This window comes from Alexandromys fortis, unplaced genomic scaffold (assembly GCF_014885135.2).
Source record: "Alexandromys fortis isolate MF-2015 unplaced genomic scaffold, M_Fortis_MF-2015_v1.1 scaffold_72, whole genome shotgun sequence".
NCBI lineage: Eukaryota > Metazoa > Chordata > Mammalia > Rodentia > Cricetidae > Alexandromys > Alexandromys fortis.
The window spans coordinates 5,445,316-5,464,358 of record NW_026067969.1 but is presented as its reverse complement, the minus strand read 5'-3'; the positions used below and the strand labels follow the sequence as shown (position 1 = coordinate 5,464,358).

Here is a 19,043-nt window from a genome sequence, read left to right as displayed (position 1 = left end):
ACTCTCTCTCCCCTGTTCTCTTTCTGGTGTGCACACGTGTCTTTGCCTCTCTCTCTCTCTCTCTCTCTCTCTCTCTCTCTCTCTCTCTCTCTCTCTCTCTCTCTTCTCCTTCTCTCTTTCTCTCGCTCTCATGTTTATGGCTATTTTCTGTGTCTATGGATCTGTTTACACGCGCCCGCCTGCTGTTGGGAACCTACAACCATTTGGCTCTAGCGGCTGCATACATCACCGCTTGGGCCACCGCTCCGGACCGGCAGCTGCCAGCTCTGCCAGCCTGCCCGGGACACGCGAGTGCTGGGATTAAAGGAATGACTACTGTACCAAGTCTTTATTATTATTTGTTTTAATACCTGTAATCTCAGCAATGAAGAGGCTGAAGCGGGAAGATTGCCATGAGTTGGAAGCCAGTCTGGATCCCTCAGTCATAACCTTACCATTCTGAGGTTCTGCAAGATCAAATCTACAGCCCAGCTATGGGAAAAGGCTCAATGGTTGAGGCCCGGCCTGACATGAGCAAAACCCTAGATTCTGTTTCAGTACCACATAAATTCGATTAACTCCCTCCACTGTCCAGCAATCTATCTCTAGACTATGACCAACAGTAGCTTATCTGCTACTTTTGCTTCGTCTGCATTCGTCAAGTTCCTTATTTTCTTTTTTTAACTAAAAATATTTACATGCAAATTCCTGAAATTTGTGGGTATTTTTTGAAAGAAAATCCTTGAGTGGAACTGGAGCCAGGCTTGGAGGTTTGGAGGCATAGAGCTGTAATCCCACACTCATGCAGCTGACATAGGAACGTCTCCAATTCAGGACCAACTTGTGCTGCGCAGTAAGACTCCACCTCCAAAGCAAATTCTCAGCAAGGTTCCAGGGCCAGGGCGTCTGTCTCTGGTGGTGGCTACATGGTTTAAGTTCCTTATTTTCATAGAGAAAAATAAAACTGCAACAGAACATTGACTAAGACACCATGCAACGGTAGAAGCCTTCTGATTGCTCCCTCCTCCCTGCAGTCACCTGTGGGTCAGCCTGAAAGGAGTTCTCAGTTTCCTTCTGTGTGGGGGTCCAGCATACATGCCATGAACCTACATATAGATCCATCACTACCTATGCTGGGTGCTCTCTTGAGCAAGAACCACATCTTCCTGTCCTGCAGAGCCTGGCACCAAACAGGTTCTGGTAAGCTTCAGATCAAACTCCTGTAAAGGCCAGGCAGTGCTGGTTTGGCCTTCTTTAATCCCAGCACTCAGGAAGCAGGAGAATTTCTGTGAGTTGGAGGCCAGCCTGTCTACAGAGCAGGACAGCCAGGGCTACTAGAGAAACCCTGACTTGAAAAAAAATAAAGTAAAATAAAACATATTCAAAGTTTAGAGCCAAGAGGAAAACTATCATCTTACAGCCACCTAAATATTCCTATATATTCTTTCCTTTTCGGTGAATTCCAGGGAGTTTTTAAGGCTCCAGTCCCTGGCCCCAGCCACACCAACTCTGTACCGAGGGATGTCTATTATAGTCCCCTTGGCTGAGGTCTCTCCATTTACCCAAGGGCCTGATTAGGCTGTTTCCATGCAGGAACACCTGCTCCAGGGCGCTGATGCAACTACCACAGCCTTGACCTGGGGAGAAGGAATCAGTGCTTCGAAGTGGGTCTGGCTTTGTCTTCTGGTGCTTTCCAGACTTGATGGAGGGTCTGAAAGAAACTCTCTTAGGCCCTCAAGGTTTGGCCTTCTTGGATTCTCTGAGCTGCTCCCCTCACTGCTCTTCAGCCTTGGATAGATGTTGAACTCAGTGATGGTACTATAATCTGAGTGTGGTCCATGATCTAACATCATCAGCTGCACTAGGGAACTTCTTTTTTTTTAATATTTATTATGTATACAATATTCTGTCTGTATGTCTGCAGGCCAGAAGAGGGTACCAGACCTCATTACAGATGGTTGTGAGCCACCATGTGGTTGCTGGGAATTGAACTCAGGACCTTTGGAAGAGCAGGCAATGCTCTTAACCACTGAGCCATCTCTCCAGCCCCCACTAGGGAACTTCTTAAAAACACAAATCAGTTAGGTGTGATGGTGCACGCCTTTAATCCCAGCACTCAGGAGGTAGAGGCCAGCCTGGTCTACATAGTGAGTTTCAGAACAGCCAGTGCTACTGTGGAGAAACTCTGCTTTGAAAAGAAAAAAATAAAATAAACACAAATCCTTAGGTCTGGGTATGAGAACTAGGCTGACCTCAAACTTGAGATCTTCCTGCCTCTGCTGTCCAAGAATATCACCATCCCGAATTACTTTTGTTTTGTAAGATTTATTATCTTCTAAATATTTATGTGTGTGTGCATACATACTAGTGCAGGTACAAGAAGGCCAGAGAAAGGAGTTGGATCTCCTGGAAGTGGAGTTACAGACAGTCACGAGCTGCCAAGTGGGGCTGGGAAATGAACCCAGGTCCTCTGGATGAGCAGCCCGTGCTCTTGGCCGCTGAGGCATTTCCCAAGCCCCGCTGTCGGGCTTTCAGTGGTTTGTAGTGGTTTTTTGTCTTCAGCACTGGACAGGGCTCCACAGCCAGGCACCTGCCAACTCCTTCCTGTCAGTCCCATTCACTGCCGAATCCTTAGTGTCCCATCATCAAATTCCACAAAATGAATGAAATGTTACTTGCTCCTGATCACAGCCACCCAGAGGTAATGGTTTTTACCCTCAAAAGAGCTTCTCACCCTCAGCTCTGAGAGTCCTCGGAGCCAAGGCAGGTCCTCACCCAAGGACAGAGCCCGCTGAGAGCCCAACCTCAGGGGGTACCAGTGGACTCTGCCACTATAGGGCACTCATATAACTCATGTCCAAAGGAACGTGGAGGACAGGTGGGAAAAGGGCGCCTCTGAAGGAGAGAGCCTGTTTGCGTTGGTGGGAGCTAAGGCAGCCCTGATCAAGACAAGGAGTCCCCTCCCCCTCGATCTTACAGTCAGCTAAGGACAAGCGCCTGAAGGCTGGTTCGCCCAGAGACCTGTTCCTTTGTGACTAGTTGAAGGGGAGTCCCCCACTTCCCAAGCAGAAGGGTGCAGCATGTGGAGTAGCCTATAACATCTCTGCTGCCTCTCTGGATTGACTCTAAATTCCCCATCCTCCCTTCTCCATTGTGGGTTCAGAAGAAGGAAAGAACCTGGCCCACAAGACAAGCACCCTTCCAGCTGGTGCCTTCTGGTGGCATTCCTTAGGTCCCGAAGAGAACTGGGATCTCCCCAGCACAGTACTGGGATTCTTATGGACACAAGGATTGCAGTCACAGAGCAGAAATCCAAAAGGCAGGAGTGGGGGTGACCTCTGGCTGGACCTTGACTGGGCCCAAGCTGACAAGCAAAGGCTGAGGGTGCTGTGAGTGCCCATTCTGCTCAGAAGCTCTACCTCCACCTACCGAAAGGGACATGGCCACCCAGCCACCCAGCCAGGAAGCAAGCACCTGCCAACTTGAGCACTCTTCCTCTGCCCTCACTCTCTGTCCCTAACTCAGGGATTTCCTGCCTGGGCCTGGTGAGATGCAGAGAGGCTCAGCTGTTAGTGAAGTATAAAGTACCAACGCAGAGGACTTTTATTGAAGGCCTACTGTGTGCCAGGCACCAGGTGTGCCTCCCGCCTTCCCGCACTTTCTGCCAGCCAGGGAGAAGGGTGCTCGTGAGCCCCAGATGTGAAGCCAGGGACGGGGCTGAGGTGGAGGTAGATGGAGGCAGCTGAGTCCTCAGAGAGGGCAGGAGTCAGGATTCTAGGGTCTGGCCAGCTTGAAACCCAAAGGCTGGGGCCTCCCTTGTTCCTGAGCCCACTGGGCTCCAAATCTGTGTGTGGAATCAAGAGTCTGAGTCTTGTCTTCTCATTCTGACATTCAGGGAATGGACTATCTCAGAATAGCTCTCCCAACCTGGGAGGGCTCCAGAAGTGGAAGATGGTGGAGCCCAAGAGAACAGTCAGGCTTCTGCTGAGACTCTCCTCTCTGTTCTTGTTGCTCCTTTGGAGTTCCAACTCAGACCTCATCGGCTAGAGGCTGAGGGGGCAAGAAGGGAGCAAGGGAGAGTCAGACAGAGACACCAACAGCTGTGGAGAGAGGCAGACAGACAAACACAAGACAGATGGAGACAAAGCTAGAGAAATCAAGAGGAAAAGCTCAAGAGATGGGGGTGGAGTAGGAGAAGGGAAGAGAAGCAGGGAGCTAAGGTAGAAAGAAAGGGACCACGGACTGGTCCTCTTCCAGGCCCAGCCTCACCTAGAGCTCATCCCTGGGGTGAGGATGGAGGCTATATCCACTGCTGCCAGCCAGGTGCAGGTGGGAGCCGCGAAGAGTCTTCTGAGAGCCAGTCCAGCTAATGAGGCGGCCACTGTCATCATCCCAGGGGGAAGATGTCTCTGTGTCACTGAGCCACTCAGCATCTCCCGCATAGTGGGTGGGGGAGGCAAGCAGAGGCCGGGCTGAGAAGGCTTGGAGGTCCCGAGGCCAGAAGTATGCCTTGTACTGGTCACTGTGGGTGAGAGAAGAAAGCTTAGGTGGACTGGAGCAACTCTCCTTCTAGACCCTGTGATGCTCATCCGGAGCTGGGACCTTGGCTGTCTGCTCTACCTCTGCCCTGCCCCGTTAGTCCTCACAGCTATTCAGTGCCCACCCCATGATGAGGGCACTGAGGCTCAGTACTGAGCCATAGGATTGAAAACCACATGCACAGGGGCTGGAGAGATGGCTCAGCCTGTAAGAGTGTTAACTGCTTGTTCAGGGCTCCAGCACCCACGTCAAGTGGCTCTCGACTACCTGTAAGTCCAGCTGTAGGGGGATCTGTGCCCTCTTCTGGCCTCCTTGGACACCTTTGCTCATATACACATACCCACACACAGATACACATAATTCAAAATTAAATATAAATCTAAAAATAGAACCCACATGAGAATGGACAGCACAGTGTTCACATCTAGCTGGGCCTGGTACCTGGGCAACTTTTGAGTGGGTTCACCAAGGCCACATGGGTGAACCTTGACCATCTCCCTCTCTTCAGCTGCCTAGTGAGGGTTTTCTGTAGTGGGCCCCTGGCTAGAATGACCCTGCCCTTCCCCACCCAGTTCTCACTTTGGGTGTTGATCAAACATGATGGGCAGGAACTCATCCACAGGCAGCATGCGTTGCAGAGGCCGGGAGGCTAACAGTTTGCGAGCGCCTGCCAGGCTCAAGGTGTATGCTAATGTCCAGTAGGAGTACCCAGCCACCACCAGACCCGGCAGACCCTCCACGGCCACCTCCTCCTCAGGGTTCACCTGCTTCCGGCCAAGGTAGCTGCAAACGACACCGAGGGTGACAGGGTTACTATAGAGCCTGGGGTATCCTGGCCCTCCCACAGGTATGCTAAGGCCAGGCTATGTGGGAAGTGCTAGCTAGGATCCCAGCAGAAGCAGACCCCAGAGTCTGCCTACATCAGGTCCCACGAAAGCTTCTGGGTCACCACGTCCTCCATCAGCCGTTCCAGCCGCCTCCGGAAGTTGTCCTCAAAGCGGACGTCATCCTCAAACACCACAACCCTGGCCAGGCCCCTGACAACCACCTGTGGGACACATGACAGGGGAGAAAACTCTGCAGATCTGAGCTGCCCTTTTCCTACCTGCCTGGACTCAGGCCAGCACACCCCTCCTGGCTAAGTGCCACATACCAAGCCCTGGCCGTATCATGTAGCTACTCCAAAGCCTGCTGGGGCTCCCACTGGTGGGGACTGAGTTCCTCTTGCTCTGACATTCAAGACCCTTGAGTTCCCACACCCTGGTGTAGCTGACAGGAGATTCATGGTGACAGTCATTTCTGGGTGCATTTATTCACACATTTTGGCCACAGTTACTGAAAACTACGCTCTCCCAGGAACCTGCGCCATTGCTCAGCCTCGGAGAAGCACAGGTGCATGCATGCATGCTCTGTCTGTCACCTGAAGCTGGGGTGGGTAGGGAGCGTAAGAGATTCCAGCCCCTAAAATCATCAAGAAAAGCTACTTTTGTAACTATGGAAAATGTGGAAAGAATGTGAAATCATCTGGGTAGAAAGCCAACTGGGTCATTCTTTCAATCTGCTCACAGATGGCCAACAGAAACAAGATCACACACTCCCCGGCAACAGAAGAAAAGAAAAACAAGGTTTATGCACACTGCCTCCTGGAGGGGGCACCCTCGGGGACCCAGTGCCCTCCAGTTCTCAACGCTGCTGCCCCAGCCAGAGACTGAAGCCTAGCATGTACCTGAGTGTACAGCCTGGAAGGCTCTTCTCCCTGCCTTCCCTGACCCCAAGGCAAGGCAGACTGACAGAACCACCTGCACCGCTTCCACAAAATGCAGCCTTGGGCCTCTCCTGATTTCTGAGACCCAGGTTGTTTCCTTCCTTTTATGTGTGTTTGTGCTTACATTTGGAGACCAGGGTCAATGTGGGGGTGTCTTTCTCTATGGCATGACATCTTTTTTTTTTTTTTTAATTTATTTTATGTGCATTGCTGTGAAGGTGTCAGATCCCCTGGAACTAGAGGTACAGACAGTTGTGAGCTGTCATGTGGTTGCTAGGAATTGAACCTGGGTCCTCTGGAAGAGCAGTTAGTCCTCTTAACCACTGAGCCATCTCTCCAGTCCCCCCACCTCTTTTCAGTTTTTGAGACAGGGTTTCTCTGTGTAGCCTTGGCTGTCCTAGAACTCGCTCTGTAAACCAGGCTAGCCTCAAACTTACAGAGATCCACCTGCCTCTGCCTCCCGGGTACTGGGATTAAAGGTAGCACCTGTCATAATTTTTGAGGCAGGGTCACTCACTGAACCTGGATCTGTGTTCTGGTCCTCCTGTTTCCCCAGCAAGCGCTCTACCACTGAGCCATCTTCCCACCCACAGGGTCTCTCCCTTGTAGGAATGAGACAGACATTCTTTACTTGTCCCCTGTGATACCAGACAAGAGTCCCTTTTAGGGAACAGCCAGTGCTCGCCAGAGACAATAGAATGAATAAGGTCACCTCTCAGGGGTGCCAGGGAAGCATTGACCATGAAGAAGGTCCAGTGAGCCTTTTTTCTGGGTACATTTATTCACACAGTGGCTCAACCACCTGTGTGCCTGACACGCAGCAGTGACTAAGATAGCCAGTCTCTCTGCTGTCCCTGAAGGGCATGTGCCAGAGGACAAGTATCCTCACCTCTTCCCAGATGGAGTAGTGGCTGAGGAAGCAGCCCACCTCACCCTTGGTCAGTGTGCGGCCCGAGTAAGGGTCCTGGTAGCCAGGGAGCAGGTCCACACCCAGGTGCTTAAGGATGCTGCTGTTGAGTGTCCTACAAGACACAAGCATAAGTGGGGTGACACGTGCCAAGCAGAGCCCCCATCCAGAGGGGCCTCCCTATAGGTGTTGGAATCACACAGGAGCCTGCTTTAGGGGAGGATCCAGCTTTGTAACTCCGTGTGGCTGGAAGCTGTCATGGTCTGGATTTAGCTTCTAAGCTAGAACTCTAGCCTCCGTAAGGAAGCCTCAGGAGAAGGGACTTTGGAATCTGTACAGGGGGAGGCAGCCCAGGACGAGTGGACAACCTGCTAGAGATTTCCTGCACCAAGGTCCAGTAAAGGACAGACATCCCACAAGATAGCCAGGTATAATGGTGCAGGCCTGTAATCTAAGAGCTTGGGAGAGAGAGGCAGGCAGATCCTTGTGGATCTGAGGCCAAGCCTGGTCTACACAGTGAGTTCCAGGCCAGTCAGGGCTGTGTGAGATCCTATATTGAGCGTGAAGGAGGGAAGGAGAGAGGCGCACACACAGACAGAATAAAGCAACTCCTGATGCACCTGTTTAAGTCCAGCTCTTGGGAGGTCGAAGCAGAAGGGTCAGGGATTCAATGCCATCCTCATTTACACAATAAGTTCAAGACCAAACTCAGCTACAAGACCCTGTCTCAAAAAAACCAAGCCTAGGACCAGTGGGATGGTTCAGTGGGACATAGTGTTTGACCTGAAATCCTGAGAATGTGAATTCGGTCCCCTGGTCCCACAGTGGAAGGAGAGGATGGCTCCCAAAACTTGTCCTCTGACCGCCACAGGAACACCGTGGCACATGTGTGCCACTTAAAATATTTCTAAATAAACCTCAAAAGGATAATAGAGAAATATGATCAAAGCATGTTATTTATGTAAAATTGTGTATTATGTATTATTTATATACATAAAATACTTTTTATACATGTGAACAAAAAGGACCTGGGGGTTTGAAGCAAACAGCAGCTGGCATATGGGCCATGTGACCCTGGTAGCAATAACGTGGCCTCTGGATCCCTGGGGAACACAGCCGCACTTCTTGCGCACTCCACACTCCGGTCCCTCAGGGGCCTAATTCTAGAACATCCCTGAGACCGGCCACCCGCCCCTTGGGGTACTTTCTAGGTGCTGGATCCTGCCTAAGTGTCTCACTGGACCACAAGAACCAAGTATGATGAGGTACATCTTTTGTAAGTGAGGCTGAGAGATGGGCCAGCTTGAGAGGGTTCATACAGCCAGTACGTGACAGGCCTCAACCCAGGCCCCGAAGCCCTCTGCACTGCCTTTGGGTGGACTGCGGGAGGACATCTCATCCTGCCGGCCTGTGCTGGCACTCCTAAGACAGCAGGCCCCAGGCCCCATGTGGCTACCTCCTGGATGTTTAGGATGTTCATGCAACTGTTCTGTTTGCCCACTCCTAGGATCTCAGGTGGGTTTTATGGTCCCTGAGACCCATCCGTGGGAGCCTCACCTGCCATCCACAGCATCTACTACCTGAGCAGAGATCTCCATCTCCCAGAGAGAGGTCAGCATCCGAGCCCGGCGCTGGGGTCTGCGGGCCAGGCTGATGACAAAGACCTAGAGGAAGCAGAGGTAAGTCTAGAGAGGGTAGCTCATTCACCCGACCCCAACCCGATAGACTGGAGACTTACTTCATCAAATCCCATCTTGTTGGGCTTCTTTGGGGGCCGAGACACATGAGCTGAGGCCAGCATAGGGGGTCCATCCACTGTAAAAGGAAACAACAGCCCCGACCCCCAGGCATGACTCCCTACTGGCTTCTGGTCACAGACACAGCCCCAGCTTCATTCCTATCACTCCAGCAGAACACCTAACAGGATGGGCTCCCCGAGCTCCTACCCCATTCTACAGATCAGAAGACTGAGGTACCACAGGGAAAGGGACTCTCTCACTGTCATGACACGAGTTCAAAGCAAGGCAGGCACCCAGACACGCTTAAATCTACACCTAGACAAGGAGCACTGTGGGAAGGGAGGAACCCCAGCCTCACCCAGTGCTTCCAGAATCAGATGGATGAAGTTGGTCTTCTCTTCCTCCAGCCCCTCATGGGGCTTCACTGCCACGTTCATGTACCCGTAGCGATGGTCATTGCACACTTGCACCGAGACCCCTGCAGAAAGGCTCCCCTGAGTGCTGGCGTTGGGGTGAGTCTGTCAGGAGACACCGCCAGTGACCCAAATCTTTTTGTTTGTTTGTTTTTGTTTTTCGAGACAGGGTTTCTCTGTGTAACAGTTCTGGCTCTCCTGAACCTTGTTCTGTAGACCAGGCTGGCCTCTAACTCACAGAGATCCACCTGCCTTTGCCTCCTGAGTGCTGGGATTAAAGGCATGCATACCACTACCTGGCCCCAAGTCTCGTCTGGGACTCAGTTTTGCCACACTGATGAAGGCACCAGGCCACATCTCCAGTAGTTTTTGTCTTACTTGTTTACACACTGTAGACTTCTCCAACACCTCGGGGTCAAAACAATCAGCACCCCTTCTGATTCACCAGCACCCTAAGGACACACTGCTTGCTCTGGGGCTTGATAGATACCTCTAACCCTCCCTGACCCCCAGTAAAGTTTCCCCAACACCAGACAGTCAGAATCCTAGTTACAAGTCAGCCTCGGTCTGAGTTCAAACCCCAGTGCCACAGCCTTCACAAGCACAGTGTCCAGCATCACTGCCTTAATCTTATCCTCAGCTCTTCCTTGGGATTGTTGGGGTATTTTTGGTAGGGGGAGGGCAGATGGAGACAGGGTCTCACTTTGTAGCCTTAGCTATCCTGGAACTCCTCACATAGCCTAGGATGACCTTGAACTCTCTGAGATCTGGAGTGCTGGGATGGAAGGCATATGCCAGCATGCCAGATTTCTTGGAATTGGATTTATCCCACACATACCTAAACACTTCCTTTCTAAGTAACTTTCCTCTTAAAAATAATTACAGGTCAGGTGGTGGTGCACACCTTTAATCCAGCACTTAGGAGGCAGAAGCAGACAAACCTATGTGAGTTTGAGGCTAGCCTGGTCTACAGAGTGAGTTTCAGGACATGCTCCAAAGCTACACAGAGAAACCCAGTCTCGAAAAAACAAACAACAACAACAACAACAATAATTTTTATTATTGTTGTTATTATTATGGGGTGAGGGAGAGATGGCTCAGCACTTGCTGCTCCTGCAGAAGACCTTAGTTCACAACTCCCTTCAAATCCAGTCCAGGGTGTCAGACTCCCTCTTCTGGCCTCCCATGGCACTGCACCCATGAGGTACACATACATACATGCACACAGGCAAACATTCATGCACATAGCATAAAAATAAATAATAATGCCAGGTATAGTGGTGCACATCTTTAATCCCAGCACTTGGGATGCAGAGGCAGGTGGATTTCTGAGTTCAAGGCCAGCCTGGTCTACAGAATGAGTTCCAGAACAGTCAGAGATACATAGTGAGCCCTTGTCTTGGAAAAAAAAAACACAAATAGATAGATAGATAGATAGATAGATAGATAGATAGATAGATAGATGATAAACCTTTGGAAAAAAACAACTCTACTGAAAGCATGTGTGTGAGATGGCTCAGAAGCTAAAGGTATTTGCTATTTGCTTTATTACTGTCTGCCCAGACTCTGGATGCCAGCCAAGAGTTTCCTTCCTTCCTGAGGTCTTCTCTGACTAAATCCATTCTGGCCTGAGCTGTCAGCACACATGTAATCAAGGCCTCCTTGTCAGTCATGACTGGATACTGGTTTGTGAAGCCCTCTGCCTGACTGTCACACATGCCTGACTGTGAAGTCCTCTGCCTGACTGCCACACATCACCAGTGGATGCTCCACAGGCACCTGCCTGATGAAGCAGTAACTGAAACTGCCCAGACGGGAACAGCCAGAGTCTGTCTCCTCTGCTGGGCAAGAGACGTAAGACAGGTTAGGGCCCAAAGAACCAACAGGACTTGACAGGACGAAATGTGGGGTGGAAAATGGCATGCTAAACAGGGGGACCCAGTGGTGCAAAGCCCCAGGGGCCTCCAAGCAATGCTCGAGGAGGCCCGGTCCTCACCAGCAGCCTGACAGGCATAGGCGAAGACAATGATGTCGTCAAAAGGCCAAGTGTAGTTGGGATGAGGTGGGTAGAAAGCCAGCTGGGCTGACTCCTCAGTCTTCAAGGACACCAGGAAGGTAGAGTGGACCATAGGGACCCGGAAGCAGCCCTGGCGCTGGCGGTTCTTGGTAGGGAAGTATTCAGCTGTGCGGCGATAGTAGCCCTGAAGAAAGGCAGGTTTGGGGCTGAGGCCCAGGCCTGTCCCAGCCCAAAGGCCCCGAAGCCTCAGGCTCTGTGCTCTCGGAGTCCTCCCAGCCTCACCTGGGGCGTGATTCCGCACCAGAAGTTGGAGTAGTAGGTCTGGGAGTCCAGCATTGGGGCCACCACCGGCAACTGCCGCGCTGTGAGAAGCCGCAGAGTCTGGTTGTTGGTGAGAATGTTGTCTGTGTCTGCGAACTTTGGGGAAGGAAGATGTCACAGGAATTCTGTCTGAGCCTCAGGACCAAAGAGCTCACTGAATAGGAATTCCTTAGAGTGGCTCTAGGCGCCTGTGCCCACAGATGGCTCTGACGGTGACCAGAGAGGTGGCTGGAGAGGTAAGGCACTTGCTGCCAAGCCTGACGACTTGACTTTGGCCTCAAACCCACACGGTAGAAGGAAGGAGCCGACTCTGAAAGCTGTCCCTTGCGTCCACATACCATGATGCGTGTGCATTTACACACATTCACACAGGATACAAGTAATTGGTGTGGGGAGACCTAACCAACACAGTCCGCTTCTGACAAGAGGCCGAGCTGAGACACTAGCTCAGAGTAGACCAGGTATGGCTCTGAGAAGCTTATCTGAGATCTAGCCTAGAGGGGACCCACAGAACTGCTCTGAGGGGAAAAGTCCTGGGCTTGTCCATCAACCATATGGTGGCTCACTATTGAGTGTGGCTCCATTTCCAGGGGATCTGATGCCCTCTTCTGGCCTCTCTGGGCACTGCATGCACAAGCTGCACAGACATACAGGCTGACAGAAAACAAAAATAAGCCCAGGGTGGTGGTGGCGCACGCCTTTACTCCCAGCACTCAGGAGGCAGAGGCAGGCGGATATTTGAGTTTGAGACCAGTTACAGAGTGAGTTCCAGGACATCCAGAGCTACACAGAAAAAAAAAACCTGTCTTGAAAAAGCAAATAAATAAATAAATAAATAAATAAAACAAAATAATTAAAAAAATCTACTCTGTGCTCTAGTCCTGGGATTCAGGCTAGGCACAGCACATAAACTAAGGTATGTCCCAGTATGAGCTTAAATGCAGGGTCTCGGCTCATGATTCAGCCTGGTGGTTTGGTCATAACCAAGACTTCCGTTGGGGTTACCAATCCCTCCCGCTCCTACCTAATCCCAGGCCAGGCCTCCTCACCAGGATGTAGTCAGCTCCCCAGGCCCTGGCAAAGGTCAGGGCTTCCTGCTTCAGCTCCATCACAAACTGATGTCTTTCTCTGGTCCAGTGCTTGGGGCTCTGTTCATCTGGGTAGGGCCTGGGGGGGGCAAAGAGGTGAGATGTTCTCCTCTGCAGGGCAGTGGACAGCCTGTTCTGGGGACTGGCTGACACTGGTAACAGCTGCTTTCTATCGTCTCCAGAATCCTTGCCCTCGGGTCACCTGGCCTCCTCCTCAGGCTTCCAGACGACAGCCGCATAGTCGCGGCCCACAGCAGCCAGCCACTCCCTCAACATCGCTGTGGTGTTGTCCACGTTGTGATCTGTGGCACACCTGAGGGCACAGGACAGGAAGACTGAGAGACCACGGCCACCACCGAAGGGCAGGAGCTCCGAGGTGCACTTGTCTTTGAAGTGCCCTTGGCCACCCCCAAGTCTGATCTGTCTTGAGAGCTGTGGGGGAGAGGCATGCTGCAGTGGAGTGGGCCGGTTGCGCTGTGTGACCCCAGGCAAGTTCTGCTCCTCTCTGGGCTTCACATCCTCCCTTCTAATTTTGGGCATTGTGCTGGGATTGAACCTAGGAACTTGTACACAGCAAGCACCCCGACCACTGAGCCACAGCCTCAGCCTGATGCCCTGTGAAAGACGCACTTGACCTTGAGACTGCACCTGCTAGAGTCCCCTCATTGCTTTCTGTCTTCTTGGCACCACAGGCCAGGCCCTTTCCATCTCCGAGTCAGACAAAACAGTTTCTCTACCCTGAGTGGTGCTGAGGGCTACACCGCTCTAAGCAACCTAGGAAAGTGCTGGAGGCCCATGCTCTGTTACCATGGAACACAGCTTTCCCTCTGTTGGGGAAGGGACTCATATAACGGAGGTGGGACACTTAGTCAGGAGCCCAGGTTTTAGGCGATACTGCCCCTTTAAGCCAGTTCCCCACAAGTGAAGACTAACTACGTGTCAAGTCCTACAAGGGTGGGAACTAACTCCCAAACTGTGGTGACTGTGGGCAGCTCCCCGGGCCACAGCTCCACCCCAGCCCAACTTTGGTGTGCTGTGAGGAGCAGTTATCTCCAGCCTCGGCTTGGGCTCCTCCTTGTTTAGACTTTCACAGGCTGCTGTAGCCTCTGCGCCCAGCGGCCTATGGGACCTCAGCCCCACCAGGAACCCACCAGTCCCTCTACCTGGAGAGAGAGGCAGTACCCCTGGGGAGGGGACTCAGCCTGATACCCCTGCCCAGCATGCAGCCTGGAGCTGAGGGCTCCCTCCACCTGCTCTCTAGAAAACTCCAGTCTGACCGATCCTTGTTCCGAGGCTCCAGTTTGTTCTACTCCTAATCAAGTTGACCACAGGTCCCCACTGAGATGCAGTGTGAGCTCCAAGGGCTGGGTCAGAAAGGACAGGCCTAACCTTAACTCAGGGTAAGCCCGGGATGAGTAGGAGGCCCAAAGGAGGGGTGGATGTCCTTGCGCCGGCCCCGTGTCCTCAGAGGTCTGCCCTTGCCCCTTGATAGCTTAGGGACCCCGCTGTAGGGCTTGAGGCCCTTCGGGCATGTCTGGGAGGGAGGAGCTTGCCCGGGTGGTGTCTGGGCAGGAGCTACAAGGCCTCCCGGTCAAAGGCTTTCCTGGATCCTGGGACTTGATGCCCAGATATGCCCACCCATGGATCTCTCACCAGAGGGCCAGCCTGGCCCGGGGGTAGTCCAGGCGCTCCAGTGCGCCCAAGTAGTGGGGCAGAGAGTGCTCGGCATTGCGGGCCAGGATAGCAAGGACCACAGTGGGCAGCGTTGGCTCTGTGACACCCGCAGCCTGGAGCCGTGGTCCCAGCAGAAACAGCAGAGGTAGGAGCGAAGCAATGCTCATGGCGGGACTGGGTGGCTGCGGAGGCCCCCGGGTCTCCCACCTCGGCAGGGAGGGGGCGGGACGGGCGGGGCATGGAGGCGGGGTCTTTGAGGGGCGTGGTCACAGCAGTGGGGGCCCCTATGCCCCTGGCGGGCGCCTGCAGGCTCCGCTGTCCTCTTTTCAGCCTGGGCTCTAGATGTCCAGGGTCAGACACCTGTTCCAGTCGCGTCCCCAGGGTTGCCCTCTGTGTGGACCTCAAAAGGCGACGACAAGCCAGGGAGGATCCGGGGACCATGGTGTACCCGTCGCACCCTGGACGTTCATCTCACTCCTGCTATTCGGGCACCCCGGAATCCTGGCTCCCTGACCCTCAGCGGTGGACCTGAGGCTGCCGGCTTCGCGGGGAGCCCCGACTTCCGACCCCTGCTCTGTCTGCGGCGCCCTCTGGCGGCCCCATGTGGGAACTCCACATACCCTCCTGATGACGCGATGGGCTGGAGAGCAAGCCCGGCTGGGGCGGGGACCGGGTGCCGCTGATCTGGGCGCGTTTTCTCATCACCTTCCACGCTCCGGCCCTTAAAGTAAGCAAAGCCCACTCAGATTGAGTTTAGGACTTGGAGAGCACCACAGAACCCCTGGTGGTGACTCAGCCAAAATAGGAGATACAGCCTCCTCTGGGATAGGGCGAGTCTTAGGACCCTGTGGGGTGAAAGGGTCGGGGTGGGGATAAGGGCTCCTAAAGTTCCAGCTAGGCATCTGTCACCAGCTTTTCCCTGAGTCTCCCCATCCTCACAGGTAAAACCTGATTGATAACACCTAACATGAGGGTTTGCTAGGGGTCCTTGAGAAAGAACGCATTTGAGGATTTCTCCCCCCCCACACACACACACACAGAGTCTGAGCCAGATTGAAAGAGAGACCTTTATATTCACCTTCGCTCCACTTATGTGTCTGCTTCCCAGGGTTCCCCTTCGCCTGTTCTGGCTTTAGGGAAGGGAAAGCGCACACAGAGCTGGTGCACACTACCTATACTGACCGGAAGGGAAGGAATAAGTTCAGTAAAGAAAGGTTTACCTGGTGACGAACTGCATCCTGGGGGCTGAACCCTGGAGTCAGATCTCTAGCCTAGCTCTGGTTACGGCTTCCTGGTGGGCTATTTTCGGGCCAATGGTCCTGCAATGAGAAGGACCCCTGGAAACCTCCTCCCTCTTGCTTGTCAGTCCCTGGCAGAGGCATTCCCAGTCCCCAGTGAGGATTCTCCCTAAAGCTGTCCCATCCTACACATGTAGAGCCTCTGCCCATGGATTAGTGCAGAAGTGATGTGGTCAGAGTGTGCCCCACACACACTCAAAGGTGAGATCTAGTCAACATCACCATGGGACTAGGAAAAGAGGAGAGACTGGAGAGATGGCTCAGTGGTTAAGAGCATTGCCTGATCTTCCAAAGGTCCTGAGTTCAATTCCCAGCAACCACATGGTGGCTCACAACCATCTGTAATGAGGTCTGGTGCCCTCTTCTGGCCTTCTGCATACACACAGATAGACTATTGTATACATAATAAATAATAAATAAATATTAAAAAAACTTAAAAAAAAGAGCACTGACTGAGGTTCTGAGTTCAATTTCCAGCAACAACACAGTGCTCACAACCATCTATAATGAGATCTGGCGCCCTCTTCTGGTGTGCAGGCACATAATAAACAAACAAATAAATAGATCTAAAAAAAATGAAGGGCCAGGTGTGTGGTGGCACACACCTTTAATCCCACGACTCTGGAGGCAGAGACAGGTGGATGTCTGTGAGTTTGAGGCCAGCTTGGCCTACAAAGTGAGTTCCAGGACAGACTCCAAAGCTGCAGAGAAACCCGGTCTCAAAAAAGAAGAGGAGGAAGAGGAGGAGGAGGAGGAAGAGGAGGAGGAGGAGAAGGAGAAGGAGGAGGGAAGGGCTGAGACTGGTGGGTCACACTTGCAATTCCAGCACTTAAAAGCCTGAGGCAGGAGGATGGCCAGCCTACAGTAAGACCTCATCTCAAAAATAATCAATAAAGGGCTGGAGAGATGGCTCAGTGGTTAAGAGCATTGTCCTGAGTTCAATTCCCAGCAACCACATGGTGGCTCACAACCATCTGTAAAGAGGTCTGGCGCCCTCTTCTGGCCTTCAGGCATACACACAGAATATTGTATACATAATAAATAAATATTTAAAAAATCAGTAAACAATGTGGCTGAAGAGATGGGGCGGGGCAGGGGTGAATGGCACATACCTTTAATCACAGCACTTGGAAGACAGAGGCAGGCAGGATGTCTGGGCTACAGAGTGAGTTCCAGGACAGCCAGAATTACTACACAGAGAAACCCTGTTTTGAAAAACAAACAAAACAAAACATCAAAAGTGGGGTTGAAGAAATGGCTGAGCAGTTAAAAGCACTGACTATTTTCGCAGAGAATCTGCATTCCCAGCACTCACGTGGAGACTCACAGACATCTCTAACTCCAGCTCCAGGGGTTCTGACACCCTCTTCTCGCCTCTACCAGACACTCATATGGTACATAAGCACACCAGCCGGCAAAATAGTCAAACACATAAACACAGTTTTTTTCTTTCTTTGTTTTTCCTTTTTTTTCAAGACAGGGTTTCTGTCTTCAAACTAAGAGATCCACCTTTCTCTGCTGGGATTAAAAACATGTGCCACCACGCCTGGCTTTTTCTCTCTCTCTCTCCCCAAAATAAAGAAGACCCAAGAGAGGTCCTCAAACTGCAAGGTGCTATCTGTGAGGAACAGGCCCTCACCAGACACCGGATCTTCTGGACCTTGTTCTTAGATCCCCCCACCCCATCTCCAAAACTGTGAGCAAAAACTTCCTTGAGCTAGGCACCATGGCGTATACTTCATCTTAGAGCTGGGCAGCTAGAGCAAGAGGATTCTGGGTTCACAGGCATCCTGCAGCTACATAGCAAGACCAGCTTGGGTCAGGCATGGTGTCCCATGTCTATAATCCTGAAACTCAGGCTAGAGATCCTCCTGAACCCCCCAGATCTGGGTACATGCATGTGCCCCTGTGCCCAATTTTTACCTGAGTTCTGGAATGGTCAGGCAGGCACTTTACCAACAGAGTCACCACCCCCACCCCATCCCCAAATCCTCTGTGTTTTGTTTTCCTGAGACCAGCTTGAGTGTCAGGATTATAGACATGGGACACCATGCCTGACCCAAGCTGGTTTTGCTATGTAGTTGCAGGATGCCTGTGAACTCAAGATCCTCCTATGTCTGGCTGCTCAAGGCACTGTAGCATTCGTGTGCACGTGTACACACACAAATTAAAAATAATAGCTATGTACGCCTTTAATTCCAGCACCTGGGAAGCAGAGGCAGGCAGAACTCTGTGAGTTCGAGGCTAGCCTGGTCTACAGAGGGAGTTCCCAGGACAGTCAGAGTTACACAGAGAAACCCTGTCTCAAACAAACAAACAAAAGACAGAGAGAAATCAAGGAAGACACAAATACATACATATATCTTTCACACAGAGAAATAGGTAAATATATTGAAAGAAAAGAAGAGAGGAAGTAAAAGGAGGAGGAGGAAAAAAGGAAGGCCCCTGGGGAAAGTAAACAAATAAAACCACATTTCTCCTGCTTACCAGTAACCTAGGCTATATTTTGTCATAATGGCCCAAAGGGACTCAGGAGGGAGCTTGTGGAGTGTCCCAGGCCTAGAGTCTTTTCTCTAGCACGCTGACAGTTCCAGCTGCTTCCTCCCTCTGCGCCCTCCCGGTGCCCTCCCCGTGCCACCATCCCCCCAGCTTGTCACTTCTGTTCCCCACAACTTTCCCATCACTCCTGCTTAGAAAAGTTCTCGAGTTCAGCAAACTCCTGATTTCCACCCTCATCCAGGCCCCGCCCAGCTCTGCAACCCTGTGTTCCTGTGCCCCTGCCTTTGTCTTCCCTGCTCCATCAAATGCCCTTGACTCCGACCCTGATCAAGGAGTCCCAAGCCAACTCTCGTTTACAACCCTGAGTTTCCCCTCCTTTCCCCCAAGCCAGTTTCTGTTGTCTTTTACAGTGAAAGAGGTTCCCCCTCCTCCCAACAGAAGTCCCAACCTCCATACCATCCTTTCCTGTATCTACAACCTCTTCTCCAATCTTCCTTCCAAATTCCAAGCGACTTTAATCTCTCCCAACTTAAAATGAGAGCACAGCGAGATGTCCGTGAGGTGTCTGCAGCAGCCCCGAGTCTCTCCCTCGAGAATGAAAAAAATCTTTCTATTCACTACTTGACCCACAACAAGGCTGTTCTAGCAGGACCAGCATTCTCCAGCCACTCCCCCAAGCACACTCTTCCTCCTCCAAAGGAGCTGGTCCAAGAGGGTCAGCAGCCATCCAGCAGCTGACAGCAAGAGCCACACCCTCTTTCTGGACCCCAACCCTCCTGCTCCCCACTTATATCCAAATTCCAC

The 19,043-nt window shown here is 52.1% G+C and overlaps 1 protein-coding gene across 6 annotated transcripts; it reads right to left on the bottom strand.

Moving 5' to 3' along the window:
- Positions 1-3,559: 3,559 nt before the first annotated feature.
- On the bottom strand, positions 3,560-16,942 carry Cercam (cerebral endothelial cell adhesion molecule). Of its 6 annotated transcripts, XM_050155283.1 has the most exons (14): positions 16,853-16,942; positions 15,663-15,761; positions 15,063-15,163; positions 12,971-13,081; positions 12,730-12,847; positions 11,642-11,776; positions 11,339-11,543; positions 9,288-9,407; positions 8,929-9,005; positions 8,748-8,854; positions 7,173-7,305; positions 5,439-5,566; positions 5,098-5,301; positions 3,560-4,501 (listed from the first exon to the last, which is right to left on the bottom strand). In XM_050155283.1, the coding sequence occupies exons 4-14, from the start codon at positions 13,042-13,044 to the stop codon at positions 4,249-4,251; spliced, it is 1,554 nt and encodes a 517-aa protein (XP_050011240.1). In that variant the 5' UTR covers positions 13,045-13,081; positions 15,063-15,163; positions 15,663-15,761; positions 16,853-16,942; the 3' UTR covers positions 3,560-4,248. The 6 variants fall into 6 exon arrangements, with proteins under 6 accessions (XP_050011240.1, XP_050011239.1, XP_050011237.1 ...); XM_050155282.1 differs by lacking the exon at positions 16,853-16,942 and having other exon boundaries at positions 15,663-15,925; XM_050155280.1 differs by lacking the exons at positions 15,063-15,163; positions 15,663-15,761; positions 16,853-16,942 and adding an exon at positions 14,422-14,675 and having other exon boundaries at positions 3,560-4,079; positions 4,249-4,501.
- Positions 16,943-19,043: the final 2,101 nt, after the last annotated feature.